Source organism: Phoenix dactylifera, unplaced genomic scaffold (assembly GCF_009389715.1).
Source record: "Phoenix dactylifera cultivar Barhee BC4 unplaced genomic scaffold, palm_55x_up_171113_PBpolish2nd_filt_p 000100F, whole genome shotgun sequence".
NCBI lineage: Eukaryota > Viridiplantae > Streptophyta > Magnoliopsida > Arecales > Arecaceae > Phoenix > Phoenix dactylifera.
Genome location: NW_024067682.1, coordinates 349,537 through 372,500, shown reverse-complemented (window position 1 = coordinate 372,500; position 22,964 = coordinate 349,537). Strand labels below are relative to the sequence as shown.

Below are 22,964 nucleotides of genomic sequence, written 5' to 3'. Positions count from 1 at the left end.
ACTTTAAACCTTTTTATGTATATAAAGTACACCTAGTCTAGCATATGAGAAAGATAAGACAAAGTGAAATAAAATGGTTAGAAGAAAATGATAGAAAGGAAAGAGTAGCTACTTCATGCAAGATCCTTCCGAACCGAGTAGAAGCGAATTGTGCAAAGGCTTCTAACTCTGCAAATTGTACTAGATTCAATTTTGATTTGCCAGCTATTTATTTCATAGCTTTAATTTGAGCTACGGATCCTACTCTGAAAATAAAAATATCCATATTAATAGTCGATCGGATTCCAGCATTGAATAGATAAGCAGATAAGAATATTTGTAATCATATTAGGAACATAAATGATCACCAATATTTCTCAATGTCAAAGTTACAAGCATAAAAGGGGCCGAAATACAATCACGCAAAACATTTATTTCACGAGCATCAATGTTTGAATTTGTTTCGTACTCATTTCTTCCTATGATCCATCAATTTTTAAACAATTAGGAGGAAGTAGATCTCCATCATTATCATAAAGTTGGAACTCCAAATTGTTAATTGCACAATAAAAGAAGACTACCTTAAATGATTATTGTAATAAAAAAAAATGAATCAATTTTTTAGAAACAAATTCATTACTAGAACTCGAACATTGATATATCAAAGGAGATTTACACCTCTTCCAAAAAAAAGAAAAAAAAAAAAGAAAAGAAAGAGGGAAAGGCTTTCCACATCTATGAAGTTGAGCTTTGTCTAAAAGCTCTAAATTAGACATTTAGAAACTTTTTATTTTTTAAAAAAATATATATAAATATTGAAAAATTATATAAAAAAGTTTTTAGCCGTCGAGGAATGTTTTTTTTGGGGCCTCTCCTAATAGGGTAAATTCAACACTCAATCCAGCTTTGGAACGTTGACCAGCAAAATCGACCTTCAACCCATCCATTCCTCCCTTGTAACGAGTCCATGCGACGTCAAACTTTGTAAGTTAATTAAACGATTAAAAATAAAATTATTCCTTCCCTTCCGTTTACAAAAAGCCAACCGTAAGCCCCTTCAATCACTTTGACATCCGTCCCAATCGCCGCTACCATCCCCGCTTATAAGATCCCGTTACCGCCCATGTCCGACCCCCCACACTTCCCCCAGCCATGTCCTCCTTACGCCCGTCACCGCCCCAGCCCAGCCACCACCACCTACGAACCTGGCGGGTCCGGGAAAGCCTGACGACCCGGACCGCCAAGCTCCTCTGCTCCTTCTTCCTCTTCCTCCTCCTTGCCGCGGGCGTCATCCTCTTCGTCCTCTGGCTCAGCGTCCATCCCCACCGCCCCCGCTTCCACGTCTCTTCCTTCTCCGCCCCCGGCCTCTCCCCCGCCGCCGGCACGGCGTTCTCCTTCAACGTCTCCGACCGGAACCCGAACCGAAACATCGGCATCTTCTACGACGCCGTCGCCGGTTCGGTCTTCTACCGGGGCAACCGGGTCGGATTCGAACCCGAGCTGGTGGGCCCGTTCTACCAGCCGCCGAAGAACACGACGGCGATCCTCGGGGAGGTGAGCGGGGCGTCGCTGTCGCCGGAGGAGCTGGCGGTGGACCTGCAATCCGGCCGGGTTGGCTTCCGGCTCGAGCTGCGCTCGACCATCCGGTTCAGGGTGTCGACCTGGGACACCCACCGGCACCGGTTGCACGTCGCTTGCGACGTGGAGGTGGGACCCGACGGCGCGCTTTTGGAGGTGTCCAGGAGCAGGAGATGCTCCATTTATTTCTTTTAGGGCAAACGGGGTATTTTAGCAGCAATTCTTTTTGGAAAAAATTGTTTGGAAAGGCTTGTAAATCTAGAGGCGTGATTCTTGATGTAATCCGTACGCCTAGGGTGGATGTTGAACAACAAAGAATAATGCAGAGATGAAGCCAACTTGAGGTCTGAGAAGGCGAAGAAAACTTTCAAGTTGGGTTAAGAGTAGCAGCATATCTCCTAAATCCAAGTTATACCGGCAAAGAATCTAGTTAACATCACCTTTCCAGTTATATAACTTGGAAGCTGACGTACATTGGAAGCTAACCTAACATGTTCTTTGTTGAGGGTCCAAGGAACGTATTCTAGCTATGTAACTATAAAGATTGAAGGCTCAAGCTCAAGTGTGTGATTGTAGATGGTGAAGAAAAAGTTGAGATTCTGTTCATTTAAGAAAGAAATAATTCCCAGGCCCCACCTCCTGATTACCTTACTTGATGACATGGATACTTCTGATGATTCTATGAGATCTAATAAATTGCTCAAGCATGTTTATTATGGACATGATTACAATGTTTTGCTAAAAAAATCATCAAAAATAAGTTTCTAACAATATTTCTCAAGAACAGGTGATATTCTAGTACAAGCCTTTTCACATAATTAGTGATACAAATACACACATCATGTGTATTTGCATTAAATGGAAACCTCATACATGTTTACAATGTCTAAGAAAAATTCTTGCATTGTTTTATATCCTAGTTGTCTTCTTTTTTTTTTTTTGGTACACCGATTCCTCACACCAAACGTAGATAAGTACAGCCAAGAAAATCAGAAAAAAAAGCTGACTAAGCGAGTAAGGAACATTCGCCTAATTCATCAAAAAAAAATCTTCTAAGTGCTGTGCCGCGTAGGTGGCCACCCAGTCAGCAGTTGTGTTGGCCTTCCGAAACACATGCGTGGCCCTAAAGGAGCCATAGCCTCCTGCCATCCACCATATGTCACAAAACAAGGACTGCACATCCGACTTGAAGAGTCGCTCGTAGATCCCGTTAATCACCGCAACCAAGTCACCCTCCATATGGATGTACTCCGCATCTAGAGTACGCCTCGCGAAGGAGAGCCCCTCCACGCCGCCCGCAGTTTCGCTCCAACAATAGAGATGTCGAAGATCCGTCGACCGCCAACCGCCACAAATCTGGAGTGGTGGTTTCTAATAAAAAAGCCCACCCCCCCCCCCCCCCTCCTCTTGCCTCGCTCAGCAGTATTGCCATCAAAATTCACCTTGAGAAAGTAAAGGGATGGGGGCTCCCATAAAATATAGACAAACCTGGTTGCTGACTCAGCTGGATGAGAGATCCAGATGTCTCTAGTCGTCTCAGAGGAATAGGATAGTCAATTGCTGATGAACTCCGACGCATGAAGCAAGGCTCTAGCCGCCACCACCCTTAGATGTAGCCACCTATCCTCGAAGATCCGGAAGTTTCTATCCAGCCAAGTATGGTAAGCTAAATAAGCGCACCGGACCCCCCACTCCACTGTGTTCGGCCTCCTCGCAGATGCCCACTGCCGCAAAAGAAAAACCTCCATTGGGGACCTGCCCCACCCGACGTCGAGGACAAGCCCCATGCACTACCAAACCTGGGCTGCATGCGGACAGCAGAAAAGGGCACGGCAAATGGTCTCCGCCGTGGTTGGGCAAGCTCCATAGGTGGGAGAAACCCTCAACCCTCTACTCACTAACACACCTGCGGCCGGTAGGCACCCCCAGGCCATATTCCAAATGAACAAGTCAACTTGAGGGTAGATACGCAGCCGCTAGATCGAAGCTCCCTCTATCTTCCGCGTCGGGGCCCTCGCCATTAGCCCACAGAGGTCCTGGGTGCTCACCCTTGGTCTATCGGAACTCCTCCAGACCCTCCTGTCTGCCCTTCCTCTGAGGTGATCGGCATAGCCAGAACTCACTTAGCCAGTGCCTCCCTAAAAAGCTCCCAAACAAGGTCTGCACTGCTGAGATACGCCCCGTTCAATGCGACGTTCGCAGCGGAATTTGAACGGGATGTCGTTCATCATATGAACGCGCCTCGGATTGTAGAATTCAAAAATTTTTCTGGATCCAAATCCAGAAAATCTTTGAACTCATTTGGAAGAAAAGATTAGAATCTAAGGAGGGCTGATTAAGATTCATAAAACTGAAACAAAAATCAGAAGTTAATAATTTAAAGATCTCATATTCAAAAATTCTGCAGGTGTAGAACATCGCAGCCTGATGATCTTCTAGGTTCCTGGTTAAGCCGCACATGTGTTCGGCCTCTAAAGGTATCCACACGAGGATCTAATCATCTAAGATAGGGTCTTACCAGAGTGCTAGCTCCTTACAAAGACCTCTCATGACTATCAAATAGATTGGAAGAAATCTGTAACATACCTCTTTGAAGAATAACCCTTTCTTCTTTGATTTTACTCGCAATGGAGGAAGAGGAAGGAGGAACCTTGCACGTGGATCTTCCTTGCCTTGCTATCGTGGAAGAAGAGGAGGATGAAGACTTCTTGCTGCCGTGGAGAAGGAGGAAGAAAGAAGAGGAGGCGTGGAGAGGAAGAGGAGAGAATTGAGTCATAATGTCTCCCTTGCTACCCTTTTATAGCTTGGGTTTAGGGCCTCTTCTAATCTTATTAGGAGTATGGGACTATAACCCACCCTTGGATTAATGCCAAGTGTCCAATCCTTGTGCTCATAGATGTATGACATGTGTCCACTTAATCAATTGATTAATTTTCTAATCACATTAGGATTCCTAATCTCATTAGAAGAATTAATTGATTTGGGAGCATGCATCCTATGACGCCATGTAGATTTTAAAGTCCGCATAGTGTGAACATGACTTAAGTCATATTCATCCTACGACGACATGTGGTTTTTAGAATCCGCACAAACCTTGGTTTAATCAAATTGACCCAATCATGAACCCAAATCAATTTGGGTCGAACCCAATTTGATTTGGCTCATTAAATCAGCCTAATTGCAATCCAATTGCAATCAATTCCACTTAATTCTTCTTTCATTAACTTACTAACACTTAGTGGGTTAATTCAATCACCAATCATATTGATGATTGATTTCTATTGTGACTCCAAATCACAATTATGATAGTCTGACTAATTAAATCCTCTATGTGTGTGACCCCGTAGGTTCTATTATGATTGGCAGTGAGACATATTGAGATCTCCATCTCAATATCACTGAAACTCCTTTCAGTGGATTGAAACGATTTCAGTTCTACTCTCAGGATTCACTGATCACCAAGTGAATGCCTTCAAGTCTCACAATCCACTAGTGACACCTAGCAGTATATGGTGGCAACCCAGTAAAATGTAATGTCTGAACCTCTAGGTGCAGTTAGCGTATGATATAGTCCCTCTATCATAGATCCCGACATGACGGAGGTTATGGATATCTCGTCAAACTCCATCGTCCGTCATATGTCAAATTTATACGACTTACAGCTCGAGATATGGAAAACTCTTTTTCCAAAATATCTGGCCAGAAATTTATTGAACTCAGTCTCATAAATCACATAGGATCACTCCTAATCTATCAAGGTTGATAGATCCTATCTAGATGCAACCCTATTTTAAAATGAACCTACTGTAGCCAATCCGTACTAGAAGGATCCGAATGGCTAGGGCCCAAGTTTACATACTTGTCAAACTACAGCAACCTCATAGTGAATAGCTGAGGCATCGCAGGTCAAAGGACCAGTCATACAACTGCAGCATAAGTAATCACTGACGAGTGGATAGACATCCATGTGACTACTATCTTTGGTCATGCTCAGTACTTTGTTCTCTAACAAATACTTGCATAATTACTCCAGTGTCTCTACACCGTGGACTCGAGACTCGTCCATCTGACTAAGTGATCTGTGCACTAATCTCAGCGGATCGATCACCGTCCCTCGTGATGGATCCATCGATCAGGAGCATTTAGAAATTAATCTCTAATGATATATGCCTCAAATTCTCAACTCCTTGAGAATATGTGTCATCATCTATTAATTTCTTGGACGATTCATGGACACATACAAACATGAATGAAAAACAATTTGCCCAATCTTATTTATTAATAAGAGTCAAATTACAAATTTATACCCTAGATTACAAATATGCGTCAGCCACGTTGGCTTCTAGGGCATACTTCTAACAATCTTCCACTTGCACTAAAGCCAATCAGACATGTATTTAAGTCCCATTTTTTCAAGATGGACTTCTAATTTCTTCTGACTCAGCTGCTTAGTGAATGGATCCGCCACGTTATCAGTGGAGTCAACTCTCTGCACATCTACATATTTTTTTTCGAGGTAGTCGCGAATTAGATGAAATCGCCGCTCTATGTGCTTGGACTTCTGGTGAGACATCGGCTCCTTAGCCAGTGCTATGGCGCCGTTGTTATCGCAGAAAAGAGTTATGGCATCTGATGACATGACTCCTAGCTCTTCGACAAACTTCTTGTACCAGAATGCTTCCCGCAGCATGTGATGCAGCAATGTACTCTGCTTCCATGGTAGAATCTGCAATAATCGGTTGCTTGGAACTCTTCCAATTTACTGATCCTCCATTGCATAAGAATACATATCTTGATGTAGACTTTCTATCATCAGGATCAGTCATGAAGTCTGAATCAGTATATCTTTCTACCTTTAACTCTGTGCCTCCCCCAAAGACCAAAAATATATCCTTAGTCCTTCTCAAGTACTTAAGGATATTTTTCACAGCTATCTAGTGCTCCTCGTCTGGATTCGATTGATATCTGCTCGTGACACTCATAGCATGTGCTATATCAGGTCGAGTATATAGCATGGCATACATGAGGCTCCCTATTGCCGATGCATAAGGGATCCTACTCATGCGCTGAATCTCTTCAGATGTTTTGGGACACATCTTTTTGGAGATTTATCCCATGCCTTAGGGGTAACAATCCCCTTTTAGAGTTTTCCATGCTGAACCTCTTCAGCACTTTCTCTATGTATATTTTCTGTGATAGGCCAAGCATCCTCTTAGATCTATCTCTATAGACCTTAATTTCTAAAATATAAGATGCTTCACCTAGGTCTTTCATGGAAAACTTCTTAGACAGCCATAACTTGACTGATGTGAGCATGGAAATATCATTCCCAATTAGGAGTATATCATCCACGTACAATACGAGGAATACTATAGCCCTCCCACTGACCTTTTTGTACACACATGATTCCTCTTCGTTTTTGATGAAATCAAACGATTTGATCACATCATCGAAACAAGTGTTCCAACTCTGAGATGCTTGCTTTAGTCCATAAATGGATCTTTGCAGCTTGCAGACCTTGTGATCACTATCACTGGAAGTGAAACCCTAAGGCTGTTTCATATAGATATCTTTCTCAAGATATCCATTAAGGAATGCAGTTTTCACATCCATCTGCTATATCTCATAATCATGATAAGCTGCAATGGCAAGTAACGTTCGAATAGACTTCAGCATGGCTACCGGTGAAAAGGTATCCCGATAGTCAATGCCTTCGCGCTGACTATAATCTTTTGCCACCAAGCATGCCTTATAGATCTCTACCTTGCCATCCGAACCTATTTTTCTTTTGTAGATCCATTTACACCCAATAGGTACAATACCTTCAGGTGGATCTACTAAGGTCCATACTTGGTTGAAATGCATGGAGTCTATTTCTGACTTCATTGCATCCATCCATTTTTCGGAGTCGATGTCTAACATCGCTTCGTTGTAGGTCTTGAGATCATTACTATGATCTCTTTCTCCTATGAGGAACTCTTTCTTTATGTCCTCTGTAAGCATACCTAAGTATCTTTTAGGAGGATAGGAGATCCTACTGGATCTACAAAGTGGACGAGGCTCTTCATGCATTGGCTCAATGTGAATAGGTTCACTAGGCTCAATTGCTCGTTGCTCTTGAGAGACTTTCTCTTCGAGCTCAATTTTCCTTCCATTGCCTCTATCAAGAATAAACTGTTTTTCCAAGAAGATGGCATGTCGGCTCACAAATACTTTGTGGTCTTCTGGGATGTAAAAACTATATCCTAATGACTCTTTAGGATATCCAATGAAACGAGCACCAATTATCCTAGCCTCTAACTTGTCTGCCTGTTGTCGTTTGACTTGGGCCAGACATCCCCAAATCTTGAGATAACCAAGACTTGGTTTCTTACCATGCCATATCTCATAAGATGTGGTAGGAACGAACTTAGAGAAAACTCTATTCAATATGTAGATAGCTGTAAGTAGGGCATCTCCCCACAAGAATAAGGGTAAGTCAGTGAAGCTCATCATGGACCTGACCATATCCAATAGGGTCCGATTCCTTCTTTCTGACACTCCGTTGAGTTGAGGTGTTCCAGAAGGTGTCCATTGTGAAATTATACCATTTTGTTTGAGATAATCATGAAACTCTCTAGTAAGGTATTCTCCTCCTCGATCTGATCGAAAAACCTTAATGAGTTTTTCTGTCTGTTTTTCTACTTCAAATCTGAATTCTTTGAACCTTTCAAATGCTTCAGATTTATGTCTCATAAGATAGACATAACCATACCGTGAGAAATCATCGGTAGAAGTAATAAAGTAGAAAAATTGATCCCTAGCCTGCACATCGAATGGGCCACATACATCAGTGTGTACTAGTGCAAGTATTTCAGCGGACCTCTCCTTGTGCCCTACAAAGGGTAATTTGGTTATTTTTTCTTGAAGGCATGATTCACAAATCGGATATAACTCAGAAGTCAATGAACTCAAAAGCCCATATTTTTCCAATTCGTTAATTTTGTCTTCTCCTATATGACCAAGTCTGAGGTGCCACAAATACTTTTGATTTATCTCATCTCTAGATCTTTTAGATCCTATGGTACTCACTGTATGCTCAGATACGTTCACAGATACATCCATATGTAAGTGATAGAGACCGTCAATCATAAAACCACGTTCGAATAATTTATTTCGCAAATAAATGGAAACGTAGTCTTTATTGAAATTGAATTCATAATGTTTCTATGCTAACAATACAGAAATTAGATTTCTGCTAGCACTAGGTACAAAATAACAATCTCTAAGTATCAAACTAAATTCTGACGGTAAATGCAAAGAAAATGTGCCCACAGCAACAGCAGCAACTCTTGCTCTATTGCCAACTCGTAGAGTTACCGCACCTTCCGTAAGCCTTTTACTTTTCTTTAGATCCTGCATAGTAGTGCACAAGTGAACACTAGAACCAGAGTCTATAACCCAACTGGAAATAGAAGAAACTATTAGATTAGTTTCAATAATGAGCATATTAGACATACCTTCAGAAGGCGTGTCACCCTTCTTGCTCTTTATGTTTTCCATGTAGATAGGACAGTTCTTCTTCCAATGGCCGTCTTCATTGCAATGGAAACATTTTCCTTTGGGTTCGGCCTTCTTCTTAGAAACTTCCTTCTTCGGTTTTTTCTTGGTCTTCTGTTTCTTCGCAGGCTTCTTCTTCTTCCCAATAGACTTTCTCTTCGAAGTAGAAGCTAGCTCAACAGCGAGAACTGTACCCCTTGAACCTTTCAAGGCTCCCTCAGTTGTCACCAACATATTCAACAATTCAAGTTTGGTGTATTCAATTTTATTCATATGGTAGTTTACAATAAACTAGCCATATGAACATGGCAACGATTGTAGGATCAAATCCGTTTGCAAATCCTTATGCATGGTCATGCCAAGCTTCTCAAGCTCCTCAAGATTCTTGATCATGGTCAAACCATGTTCATGGACGGACTAGCCATCACGCATCTTAGCTTTGAAGAGCCGCTTGGACACTTCAAACCTCGCTGCGCGACTCTGTTCACCATACAACTCTTGTAGGTGATCAAGTATGTCCTTAGCAGTCTTAATGCGCTCATGCTGGCATTGCAATTCGTTGGATATGGATGCCAAAATGTAGCACCTAACCTTATTGTCGTCATCCAACCATTTTGCATGCATCTCATGATGAGAGCACAAAAGTGCGATCTAAGTACCAATTAACTTAGCTTAATGCTAGCAAAATAACGATAAATAATAGATGTTAACATTTGCATGATTAATATTTTATCCTTAACACTTATTATAATTTTTAACATTATTTTATATAAATTCATCTAAAAAAGGATGCATCCTTCCTACTGCAGAACAGAGTCCATGACTCTTCTTCCGCGCATCCCAAGCGACTTCCCACATTCCGCAATGCAACTCAAGCTTCCAGCCGTCCGTGAGCCAGGATCTGTGATCTTGTTCCGCGCACCCAATCCTAGCATCCTGATTCCATCCGCACCAATGATCTTCCACCTTCCTGTGATCATCCCGTGATCACCTCCCATGCATCCGCTTGCCTCCTCCACTGATTCCTCACATCCCAGCTCCTCCGCATCATTTCACTTCCCCGTTTCAAAGCCTCCACAGTCAACGTCTTCCATGATCCCAGCCTTCGTGATTCACCCGTCCATGCGTCCGTCTGCGATCACCGCCCAGCCAAGATCAGCTCCTCAACCTCTTGAATCAGTCGGGATTAGCTATGATTCTGGATCGAGTCAACCTTCTTCCCGATCGTGTCAGATGTTCATCTTTGTCGCATGGAGGACCCCTAATTTCGCACAGCATTCAATCTCCCAGCATCCCGCTCTTCTCCGACGCCTCTCACGCATTCGATCTCGCCTGCAGCCATCCGTGAGCCAGTGATCATCGCCATCCAGCCATTCACCTCCTCCACAGCGTTCGCCCAAGCCCGTGACCCAGCATCCCATGAAGCGTCGCACCGATCAGCGCCGGATCTGCCCGCGATCAACGTTCGAGATCCCCCTCCATCCGCCCATCTCCACCGCGTGCGCTCAAGGGGGATCAAACGCCATCTATATAGCTCTCATTCGGGAGGAAGAAATGAGGTCTCTGTGATTGAAATAAAAAAAGGGAGAAGAGAGGAGCCGGGGCGGCAGTGGTTTCAAACAAAAAAAAAGAGAAAGGGAAACAGGGGATGCCCTGTTTCCGAAAAGAAAAAGAAAAAAAAAAGAGTGAGAAAGGGAGTGATGTTGGTGTTTGTAATGGCTTGCTAAATCCTTTGGTTTAGGGTGATGGGAGGACCCTTGACTTGTTACTCTCTTGAAGTAAACTCTGAACCTTGGTTTTAATTGAGTTATATCTTTTCATATGTTCTGATTCTCTCTTATTTATTTATTAGATAGATTTATATTTATTGATGCATGGGTTACTCTGATATTTGATTTGTCGTAGACATAATTGACACGATGAATGCTTAAACATTGAGTTCATGTAGTCAAACGATATATTTCATGATTAGAACTATTTTATTTAATTGATCCTTGATCGAGAATCGTCGAGTTTATTTGTTGAGAGTAATATTATCAAGGGGGATTCCGGATCCCTAACCATCTTTATCTTATTGAACTTTGTTTAATTCACCTATTATTCGCTGCTTTTAATTCCAAAAAAAAAAATCAACTAAAAACTACATCTGAAGTTACACTAATAATACATATACCGTTCCCTAAGGATTCGACCTCAGACTCCCGAGTTTTACTGCTTGTGCGATTCTCCTGCACTTGGGAGAGCAGTTTTATTTTTGCATCAAGTTTTTGGCGCCGTTGCCGGAAAACGGCTGAGTTATTAGTATAATTTTAGATTTAATTTTTACCTTAGTAGTTAGTATTTTTTTTTGAAAAAAAAATTAAATCTTTACTACTATTTTTAATTCCCTACACAGTTTGCATCAAACTCTGATATCATAGAAATTAGCCGTCTGATTTGACTCATATTTGGTCGGCTAGTGCAGACACATTGTTCAATAATCTGAACAGTCTGATTGACATTCTGAGACTTTTAAGACCATTAGATTAATACGAAACTTTGCTGCTTTCTGTTTTGAATTTTCTGCATTTATTTTTTTTAGAATCAGAATTTTGTTGTTATTATATCTCATTAACCCTTGTTGCTAATTAAAAATCAATAAATAGTAATAATAAAAAAAAAACTTTAAGAGAAGAACAAGGGTGATTATTCAAAAAAAAAAGAAAAGAGGAAAACCTAAAATTTTAAATTTCAAATTTCAAATTTTAGAATTCAAATTTCAAACTTTAAATTTTTTTTTTTAAAAAAAATAATTTACTTGATCACCTATTCAATGAAATTTAATGTCATGTCATAAAACATTTAAAAAAAAATCTCTTGATTGTTGCATATAGTATAAGGCATCAGCATAAAATATTCTAAGGGCTGAACCCATTTAAAAAGATAAGGTCGGGATTTCATCACTCGTCCTTAGCCCAAAAATCACCCCAATGCATAAATATCCTAAGCTTAACTAAAATCAACTAGACGTTGGCCCCTAAGGACATTCGAGCTCAATAGGACGAAGACCACCGAAAGTTGCACCAATTTCGCTCTGTGGCTTAGTTGATGTCTAAGCAAGCTTTGTCCCTATAAGGGAGACAGTTCATCTGTTCGAGGCAAGTGGGTTTTAAGTGGGACCTTTGCGAACGCATCGTGACCCCTTCACTTACCTGGGAGCTTACCTGGTCAACTCGGTTTACTAGACCGGATTGGAGGCTTAGGTGTCCTCTTCAAACCAGTTAGAAGCTGTCTAGAAATTTAAGAAAAACATTAGGAATTGAGGTATAATGTTTTGTTGCATGTTTGATTGTGAATAGATTTTTGTATTAGGATGTCGTTTTAGGGTATCTTTAGTTGGTACTTATATTTTTTAAAAAAAATTAAAAAAAAGAGAGGAAAATATTTTGCATGCTAAAGTGGAATAGGGACGACACCGGTCGATTAAATCGTACAACTTTAGATCATCCCTTAGGACACATCCCTGAAATTCCTTCGCAGTATCTCACACCTTATGAGATGGCTGATTTAAATGAAGATGCGGGGAGTCACCACAATCGAGAACGAGAACCCCATGTTATGACTCTAAGACAATACCTACAACCGGCTAGGACTAGTCAGCCTTCATGCATAATTTTTCCTGATAATGTAGGACATTTTGACATCAAACCAGGGGTAATCCAATTGCTGCCCAAGTTTCATGGGTTAGAGTCCGAAAGTCCGTGTCTTCATTTAAAGGATTTTGAAGAATTGAGCATTACATTTAGAGTGCCAAACGTCACCGAGGATGTCCTCAAGTTGACATTGTTTCCTTTCTTTCTAAAGGATAAGGCCAAAACATGGCTAAACTCTTTGCGACCTAGATCAATAAGAACTTGGCAAGATATGCAGAGAGAATTTTTAAAGAAGTTCTTCCCCACACAAAGGACCAACTTTTTGAAAAGACATATCAGCAATTTCCAACAAAAAGATAATGAAACATTTTATGAATGTTGGGAAGGATTTAAAGACCTTCTTCTCTCATGCCCTCATCACGGATTCGAAACTTGGAGAACCATTAGCTTCTTTTATGAAGGTTTATCTCCACAGTTGAAACAATTTGTAGAGACCATGTGCAATGGTAGATTTTTAGAAAAACACCCTGATGAAGCGTGGGAGTATTTGGATTCCCTTACTGAGACTACCCAACTTTGGGATAACGAGGATAGAAACACCAAGTCTTTACCTAAGCCTACTAGCTCTGTACAGGGAGGCCTTTACAACCTCAAAACTGAGGATGATCTTCATGCTAAAATGGCAGCCCTCACTAGAAAAGTAGAAGAAATTGAGCTTAGGAAGGTTGAGCCTGTCAAGACTATAGAGCTTAGAAACGAGTGTTGTGGTATCTGCGATATGTCGGGTCATACCACTACAGATTGCCCCACCATACCGGCATTCAAAGAAGTCTTGCACGATCAAGCAAATACTATGAACTCCTACCAAAAGCCTTATAACGATCCATACTCGAATACCTATAACCCTGGTTGGAAGAATCATCCAAATTTTAGGTGGAGAAACGATCATCCTCAACAGTCACACCATTCAGCTCCTCCACCTGTACATCCTACTTTTGCACCACCCTCCCAAAAGCCGAATATCGAGGACACGTTGCAATCTATACAAACTTTTCTACAAGGTCAAGCTAATATCAATGCTCAAAATACTCGAAATTTTGAAGATATAAGGAACCAATTGTCAATGTTGACTACCGTCCTAAGTACCCAAGAGAAGGATAAGCTTCCAGCTCAACCCCAACCTAAACCACAAATGCACGGTAGTAATAATACGGCTCCTTCTAGTTCGCATACAGAACATGCAAAGAGCATCATGACTTTGCGTAATGGGAAAGTCATTGATCAGACCGCCCCATTGAGACCGCAGGTCACTTCTAATTCTGATGCTCCCAAAGTCGATGAAAGGGACAAAGAAGAAGTTGAGGTCCCAACTTCTACCGAGAAAGTTGAATGTCCTTTTCCTCCACCTTTTCCACAACGGTTAAATCCATTGCAAAAGCTCGAACCTAATTCTGAAATTCTTGAGCTTTTTAAGCAAGTAAAGATCAACATACCTCTTCTTGATGCAATTAAACAAGTACCCTCATATGCCAAATTTTTGAGGGACTTGTGTACTGTCAAGCGCCGATTAAATGTTAAGAAGAAGGCATTCTTAACTGAAAATGTGAGTGCTATTTTGCAGCACAATATTCTTCCTAAATTTAAGGATCCAGGTTGCCCAACCATCTTATGCATCATAGGCGACTTTAGGATAGAGCGAGCATTGTTAAATTTAGGGGCAAGTGTGAATTTGTTGTCATATTCTGTATATGAGCAACTTGGTTTAGGTGAGTTGAAGCCAACCTCCGTCACTTTGCAATTAGCTGACAGATCAGTTAAAATTCCAAGGGGGATTATCGAGGATGTATTAGTCCAAGTAGACAAGTTCTACTTTCCTGTCGATTTTATCGTATTGGACACACATCCGGCTTCGAATTCACAATCTCAAATTCCAGTCATTTTAGGACGTCCATTCCTTGCAACTTCTAATGCATTGATTAATTGTAGGAATGGCATCATGAAGCTTTCTTTTGGTAACATGACCTTAGAACTGAACATTTTTAATATGTGCAAACAACCTAATAATCCCGAAGAGAGTAAGGAGGTTGATTGGGTTGAAACCATTGCAAAAGAATATTTGTTAGCTAAAGCAATTAACGACCCATCTGATGATAGCTTAATTGATTGGTGTCCTAATGGAACCAATGATGGTGATTTGTCAGTCACACATATTGTGGATAATCTGGATATTAAGATGGTCACTGGGTGGAGACCAAAAGTAGGGGAATTTGAGAAGTTGCCACCTCGAGAAGCAAAGATAGTACCATCCCATGAGCAAGTGCCTAAGCTCGAGTTAAAACCTTTACCGAAGGAACTCAAGTATACCTTTCTTGGACCCGAGGACACTTACCCTATAATCATCTCGTCTGATCTTAATCATGACCAAGAAAGAAAATTACTTGGTGTTCTAAAAAATCATAAAGGAGCCTTAGGGTGGTCTATTGCCGACTTGAAGGGAATTAGCCCCTTAATTTGCACGCACCGGATATATTTGGAGGACAATGCCAAAACCACAAGGCAAATGCAACGAAGGTTAAATCCTACGATGAGAGATGTGGTTAAGGCAGAAGTCCTCAAGTTGCTTGACGTGGGTATTATTTACCCAATTTTCGACAGCAAGTAGGTAAGCCCTGCTCAAGTCGTTCCTAAGAAATCAGGTTTGACAGTAGTAGAAAATGAACAAGGTGAACTAGTTCCAACTCGTGTCCCAACAAGTTGGCGCATGTGTGTTGACTACCGAAAGCTGAATTTGGTCACGCGAAAGGATCACTTTCCTCTACCCTTCCTAGACCAAGTATTGGAGAGGGTTGCAGGGCATGATTTCTATTGTTTTCTCGATGGCTATTCGGGATATTATTAGATTGAAATTTCATCAGAAGATCAAGAGAAGACTACCTTCACTTATCCTTTTGGCACATTTGCTTTCCGACGAATGCCATTTGGGTTGTGTAATGCACCTGCAACATTCCAAAGATGCATGCTCAGCATCTTTGAAGACATGAACGAGAAATTTTTGGAAGTATTCACGGACGACTTCTCCGTTTTTGGCGACACATTTGATGATTGCCTGACACATTTACAAGCCGTCTTAACTCGATGTATGGAAAAGAATTTGATATTGAATTGGGAGAAATGCCACTTCATGGTGCCAAAGAAAATTGTCTTAGGACATATTGTTTCATCGAAGGGCATGGAAGTAGATAGAGCTAAGATTGATTTAATTGCTAAGCTACCTGCACCCAAGATGGTTAGAGATGTTAGATCATTTTTGGGTCACGCCGGATTTTATAGGAGGTTCATCAAGGACTTTAGTGTCATAGCTCGACCATTATGTAACCTCCTATCCCTTGATACACCGTTTAATTGGACTGAAACCTGTCAGGAGGCATTCGAAAAGTTGAAGTCTATGCTTAGCACTGCACCAATCGTGCGACCACCTGATTGGTCATTACCTTTTGAGATTATGTGCGACGCTAGCGACTATGCGATAGGAGCTGTCCTAGGACAACGCAAGGATAATAAACCATATGTCATTTACTACGCAAGCAAAACCTTAAACGATGCTCAAATGAATTACACTACCACCGAGAAGGAATTGCTTGCAGTAGTATTTGCCTTAGATAAATTTCACTCTTATATCCTTGGTGCTCCTATTGTTATCTTCACGGACCATGCGGCACTAAAATATTTGTTGGATAAGAAAGAGGTCAAACCACACTTAATACGATGGATACTTCTACTCCAAGAATTTGATATCACTATCAAAGATAAAAAGGGAGTAGAAAATGTGGTTGCTGACCATTTATCACGATTAGTTTTTAATGATTCGGTATCACAGTTCCCCATCAAGGACTCATTCCCCGAAGAGCAGTTGTTTGCACTTTCTACTATGTCATGGTATGCTGATATTGTAAACTTTCTTGTCACGAACCGGATTCCGGAGCATTGGGGGTCGACAGATAGAAAAATTTTCTTACGCGAAGTAAAGAATTATTACTATATCGAACCCTATTTATTTAAATATTGCAATGACCAAATTTTTAGACGATGCATACCGGATCATGATATACAAAGCGTACTTTCTTTCTGTCACACTGATGCTTGTGGTGGACACTTTGCTTCTAAGAAAACCGCCACAAAGGTCTTGCAATGTGGTTTCTATTGGCCTACTATGTTCAAAGATGCCCACGAGTTCTGCAGGACATGTGATCCATGTCAACGTATTGGAAGTCTAACTCGTAGGCAAATGATGCCTCTTCAACCCATTACTATTATCGAAATTTTCGATTGTTGGGGCATCGATTTTATGGGCCCATTCCCACCATCTTTTGGATATGAGTACATTTTAGTCGGTGTCGAGTATGTGTCCAAATGGGTAGAAGCTGTTGCTTGTAGGACCAATGATCACAAACCTGTCCTGAAGTTTTTAAAAGAAAATATTTTTTCACGATTTGGGATGCCTAAGGTTATAATTAGTGACGGTTGAAAACACTTTTGTAATAAGCCTTTCGAGACCTTATTGAAAAAGTATGGTGTCACCCACAGAGTTGCTACCCCATATCACCCGCAAACTAGTGGCCAAGTAGAATTAGCCAATAGGGAGATCAAGCGTATTTTAGAAAAAACGGTAAATCCATCAAGAAAAGATTGGTCCTTGAAACTATCAGATGCATTATGGGCCTATCGAACTGCATACAAAACCATTCTTGGCATGTCTCCCTACCGGCTAGTCTACGAAAAAGCGTGTCATCTGCCTGTAGAAATAGAACATAAATCGTATTGGGCAATTAGAAAATTAAATTTTGATTTACAAGATGCCGGTCTAACTAGAAAATTGCAATTGAACGAGCTTAATGAGATTCGCAGAGATGCTTATGACAATGCTAAAATTTGCAAAGAACGAATGAAGATCTTACATGATAAATCAATTTTAAAAAAATCTTTTGAACCTTTGCAAAAAGTTCTTTTATATGATTCCCGCTTACATCTGTTTCTTGGTAAGTTGCGATCGAGATGGACAAGTCCTTATATTATAAAAACTGTTTTTCCACATGGAGCGGTTGAGATTGAGAATCCACGAGATGGTAAAATTTTTAAGGTAAATGGACACAAGTTAAAACCTTTTCTTGAGAATTTTGCAGATGAAGAGGACTCCTTTTTCTTGGGGGAGCCTTCTTATGACTGAATATGAAGGCAAAGGTATGTGTATATTAGTTAGAATTATATTTTTTCTAGTTTTGTAGGTCTTATTTTCTGGATATCAACAGCTCAAGGTATTTCCCTTCTCTCCAATATTATTTTCTCTACTGTCTCTCATATAAATATTTCTTGTATCTATTACATTGAGGACAATGCAATATTTAAGTTGGGGGGAGGAAAGTATTTTGCAAAAAAAAATATATATTTTTGCATTTGATTTATTACCAATGCACATGTATTTTCATATTAAGTTTGTGCAACTATTAAGGCAAGGAACACATGCATATTATGACTGATCAGAGATCTATTATTAGATCCCCGCACATGTACTTAATGATTATAGGAAGGCCTCAGGATTTCACATTTGTTTAATGCATTTTTATTAAGCCATATCTGTAAAAGAAGTACGAGTATCCTTGTCCGTACTATAAGGTTCATGATTTGGTTTTCATATAAAGATAGAGGTTGAATACCCTGGCTAGATCATCTAAGTGTCTTATGTTCTATAGTCACGATACAGTCACATTATATGGTTCAGTTTACCTTCTCTATTTTGCAAAAAATAAAATAAAAAAAATAAAATAAAAAAATAATTAAAAAAATAAAAAAATGAGGAGATGACAAGTCTAACCTCGTGGCGTAGTCTGGTTCGAGTAATTAAGCCCGAGGGGTGTTTCACCTAATGCTTTGAGCCAACTGGATCAGGAGTCATTGGTCGAAAACTCGCTACATGGACCTTGCTAGAACCTAAGGGGGTTGGACTATTGTAATCATCATATGTGTTCAAAAATAAAAATAAGCATGAATAGGGTTGGTCGGGCTAAACCCAGTGACATGTGGTAATGGCTGGTTTGACTCCATTGTATTGAACCTTTGTGTACTTTGGATATTTAGTTGGGATTGATAGTTCCTTCTTTTTATGCGAACCATTTTTGACAATTTTAGACAACATGAGATATTTCGAAAATTTGATGAATCAGGCTCTAATAAACTGTAGTAAACACTTGTGAACTTGAGTAGTACACCTAAAATTCAAGCGGTACCATGTTGTGGTGGAGGTATTAGTACTCTGAGAAAGTCATACTATTTTATGCACACTACACTTTCATATTTTCCCTTGCTTTGATAGTTGCCATGCCTGAAAATATATATTAATTACATGGGTATTAGCTTAGAATTGAGGACCTCATGTCATATCATTCATAATGTTTGTGGGTAACATCTCTGAAAATCCTTACGAGACAACACTCGTCCACTAGGTAACCTAGGGGTTCAACGGCTTGTTGCACGTGCTAAGTGTAATCGTGATGCCCTACGAAAGTGGGTACATATCTTAGTTTTATATCTTTAGCTTTAATAAAAAGTCAAAGGATTGACCAACACTTTTTGTACTCTCATGTTATTATTTACTCTGAATTGCTAGAGATTGGGGGGTATGATGAGAGCACAAAAGTGCGATCTAAGTACCAATTAACTTAGCTTAATGCTAGCAAAATAACGATAAATAATAGATGTTAACATTTGCATGATTAATATTTTATCCTTAGCACTTATTATAATTTTTAACATTATTTTATATAAATTCATCTAAAAAAGGATGCATCCTCCCTACTGCAGAACAGAGTCCATGACTCTTCTTCCGCGCACCCCAAGCGACTTCCCACATTCCGCAATGCAACTCAAGCTTCCAGCCGTCCGTGAGCCAGGATCTGTGATCTTGTTCCGCGCACCCAATCCTAGCATCCTGATTCCATCCGCACCAATGATCTTCCACCTTCCCGTGATCATCCCGCGATCACCTCCCACGCATCCGCTTGCCTCCTCCACTGATTCCTTACATCCCAGCTCCTCCACATCATTTCATTTTCCCGTTTCAAAGCCTCCGCAGTCAACGTCTTCCATGATCCCAGCCTCCGTGATTCACCCATCCATGCGTTCGTCCGCGATCACCGCCCAGCCAAGATCAGCTCCTCAACCCCCTGAATCAGTCGGGATTGGCTATGATTCTGGATCGAGCCAACCTTCTTCCCGATCGCGTTCAGATGTTCATCTTCGTCGCATGGAGGACCCCTAATTTCGCACAGCATTCAATCTCCCAGCATCCCGCTCTTCTCCGACGCCTCTCACGCATTCGATCTCGCCTGCAGCCATCCGTGAGCCAGTGATCATCACCATCCAGCCATTCACCTCCTCCATAGCGTTCGCCCAAGCCCGTGACCCAGCATCCCATGAAGCGTCGCACCGATCAGCGCCGGATCCGCCCGCGATCAACGTTCGAGATCCCCCTCCATCCGCCCATCTCCACCGCGTGCGCTCAGGGGGGATCAAACGCCATCTATATAGCCCTCATTCGGGAGGAAGAAATGAGGTCTCTGCGATTGAAATAAAAAAAGGGAGAAGAGAGGAGCCGGGGCGGCAGTGGTTTCAAACAAAAAAAAAGGAGAAAGGGAAACAGGGGATGCCCTGTTTCCGAAAAGAAAAAGAAAAAAAAAAAGAGTGAGAAAGGGAGAGATGTTGGTGTTTGTAATGGCTTGCTAAATCCTTTGGTTTAGGGTGATAGGAGGACCCTTGACTTGTTACTCTCTTGAAGTAAACTCTGAACCTTGGTTTTAATTGAGTTATATCTTTTCATATGTTCTGATTCTCTCTTATTTATTTATTAGATAGATTCATCATGTTTTATATTTATTGATGCATGGGTTGCTCTGATATTTGATTTGTCGTAGACATAATTGACACGATGAATGCTTAAACATTGAGTTCATGTAGTCAAACGATATATTTCATGATTAGAACTATTTTATTTAATTGATCCTTGATCGATAATCGCCGAGTTTATTTGTTGAGAGTAATATTATCAAGGGGGATTCTGGATCCCTAACCATCTCTATCTTATTGAACTTTGTTTAATTCACCTATTATTCGCTGCTTTTAATTTCAAAAAAAAAAATCAACTAAAAACTACATCTGAAGTTACACTAATAATACATATACCGTTCCCTGAGGATTCGACCTCGAACTCCCGAGTTTTACTGCTTGTGCGATTCTTCTGCACTTGGGAGAGCAGTTTTATTTTCGCATCATCTCATGCTGCTCATTGGTTGCACGGGTTGGTAACACCGGGAGTTCATGGTCAAGAACATAAGCTATCTTTTCACAACTCAAGACAATCTTCAAGTTGCGGAGCCAATCTTTATAGTTTGGTCCGGTCAACCTATTATTATCTAGAATTCGAATTATCGGGTTGGAAGCTATTGATATCTGCAGAGAGTAAAGATTCTAATTAGAAATTTGTATTTGACATTAATTTATTTTAGGAACTTTTAAAACAAAATTGGATCAAATCCTTTCACTATTTCTCGGATCTCTCATACTCCCCTGATAAAGATATGGAAACCTGCGACTTAGGGTTTCGAGTGGGGTGCTTCGGTCCCACCAATCTAAATGTCACCTCACCTAATAGTTATCGGAGACACATAGACGATGAGTGTACAACTCTTGTACAATGTTTCATAAGCATATTGAGCTAACCTAGTCTCCAAGTCATAAGGACCTCACTTAATAGTTATTGGACCCGTTCCTTGGTTAAGTCAGACCCACCGTATATCCTGCGAAAATAAAGCTATGATTGGGTCCTCACCTAACAGTTATTGGAGCCCAAACCCACCTTTACCCCACAATATCTCATGTTAATAAGGAGGTCCAATCCCCCGATGCAACTAGCCCACTGTATCCAGCCGAGACTAATCAACGCCAGAAAGTTCTTAGCAACTCTACTACGGTGGAAGACCAATCGACTTAATATTGGTAATCAGATCTTAGTGATTCCAACTTTGAGCTTTTCATAGGAGGTAATCGATCAATTGGCCAGATAAGCAGATGGAAGACTTTCCTTACTCAGAGAGTAAGGTCCTAATTAAGTAACCACCTTTGAGCTTGCCTAGACACCAATTAGATCAATTAATCAAATATGGCTAGCTCAATGTATCGTTCACTCTCAATTGATTTAGGAAAGTTTTAGGTCTCTTGGGATTTACATCTAATGTAGCCATCTACCCCATACCATATGTCATTCGATTTACATCTTATGTAAATGTCACATTAGTTCAGGTTTACATCCTATGTAATTATGAAACCCTTTTCATATATTATGTGATTACATCTTATGTAAATGACATAATTGTTTCAGTTTACATCTTATGTAAATGTCCTATTGTTTAAAAATTTTATTTACATCTAATGCAAATAAATTTTGTTTAACTAATACATACATCTCATGCATACATTATTTTAAACATAACCTTAAACAAGTATGAACATTATGATTACCACATGCATCTCATGTATATTTTTTCAGATCTGAAACTTTTAATCTATTATGCTTTCTTTGAATTTCAGATCATGCATTACTTGATTTCAAACATTGTAATCTAATTGCAATTCTAAAATAATTTGCAAGATCAAAGCAAATAAAAATCTGCATGCTGAAAATTTCAGCAACCTGAAATTTCAGCATGCAGAAAATTCAGCAAGCATAATTTTTTAAAAATCAGATTAAAAACGTGGTAATCAATTCTTAAGTCCTAAGCATGCTTCCTAGAACCATGGCTCTGATACCACTGCTGAGATACGCCCCGTTCGATGCGACGTTCGCAGCGAAGTTCGAACGGGATGTCGTTCATCGTATGAACGTGCCTCGGATCGTAGAATTTAAAAAAATTTCTGGATCCAAATCCAGAAGATCTTTAAACTCATTTGGAAGGGAAGATTAGGATCTGAGGAGGTTGATTAAGATTCATAAAATTGAAACAAAAATCAAAAGTTAATAATTTGAATATCTCATCTTCAAAAATTCTGCAAGTATAGAACAACGCAGCCTGATGATCTTTCTAGGTGCCTGGTTAAGCCGCACATGTGTCCGGCCTCTAAAGGTATCCACACGAGGATCTAATCATCTCAGATAGAGTCTTACCGAAGTGCTAGCTTCTTGCAAAAACC

The 22,964-nt window shown here is 40.4% G+C and overlaps 1 protein-coding gene and 1 non-coding gene across 2 annotated transcripts; one reads left to right on the top strand and one right to left on the bottom strand.

Annotated features, from left to right (window-relative positions):
- The first annotated feature begins 1,063 nt into the window (after positions 1-1,063).
- Positions 1,064-2,235, top strand: LOC103697666 (NDR1/HIN1-like protein 13). Its single transcript, XM_008779575.3, has one exon. The coding sequence runs from the start codon at positions 1,132-1,134 to the stop codon at positions 1,750-1,752; it is 621 nt and encodes a 206-aa protein (XP_008777797.1). The 5' UTR covers positions 1,064-1,131; the 3' UTR covers positions 1,753-2,235.
- Positions 2,236-13,045: 10,810 nt separating this feature from the next.
- On the bottom strand, positions 13,046-13,154 carry LOC113463221. Its single transcript, XR_003387087.1, has one exon. It is a non-coding gene; the product is annotated as a small nucleolar RNA R71 (small nucleolar RNA).
- Positions 13,155-22,964: the final 9,810 nt, after the last annotated feature.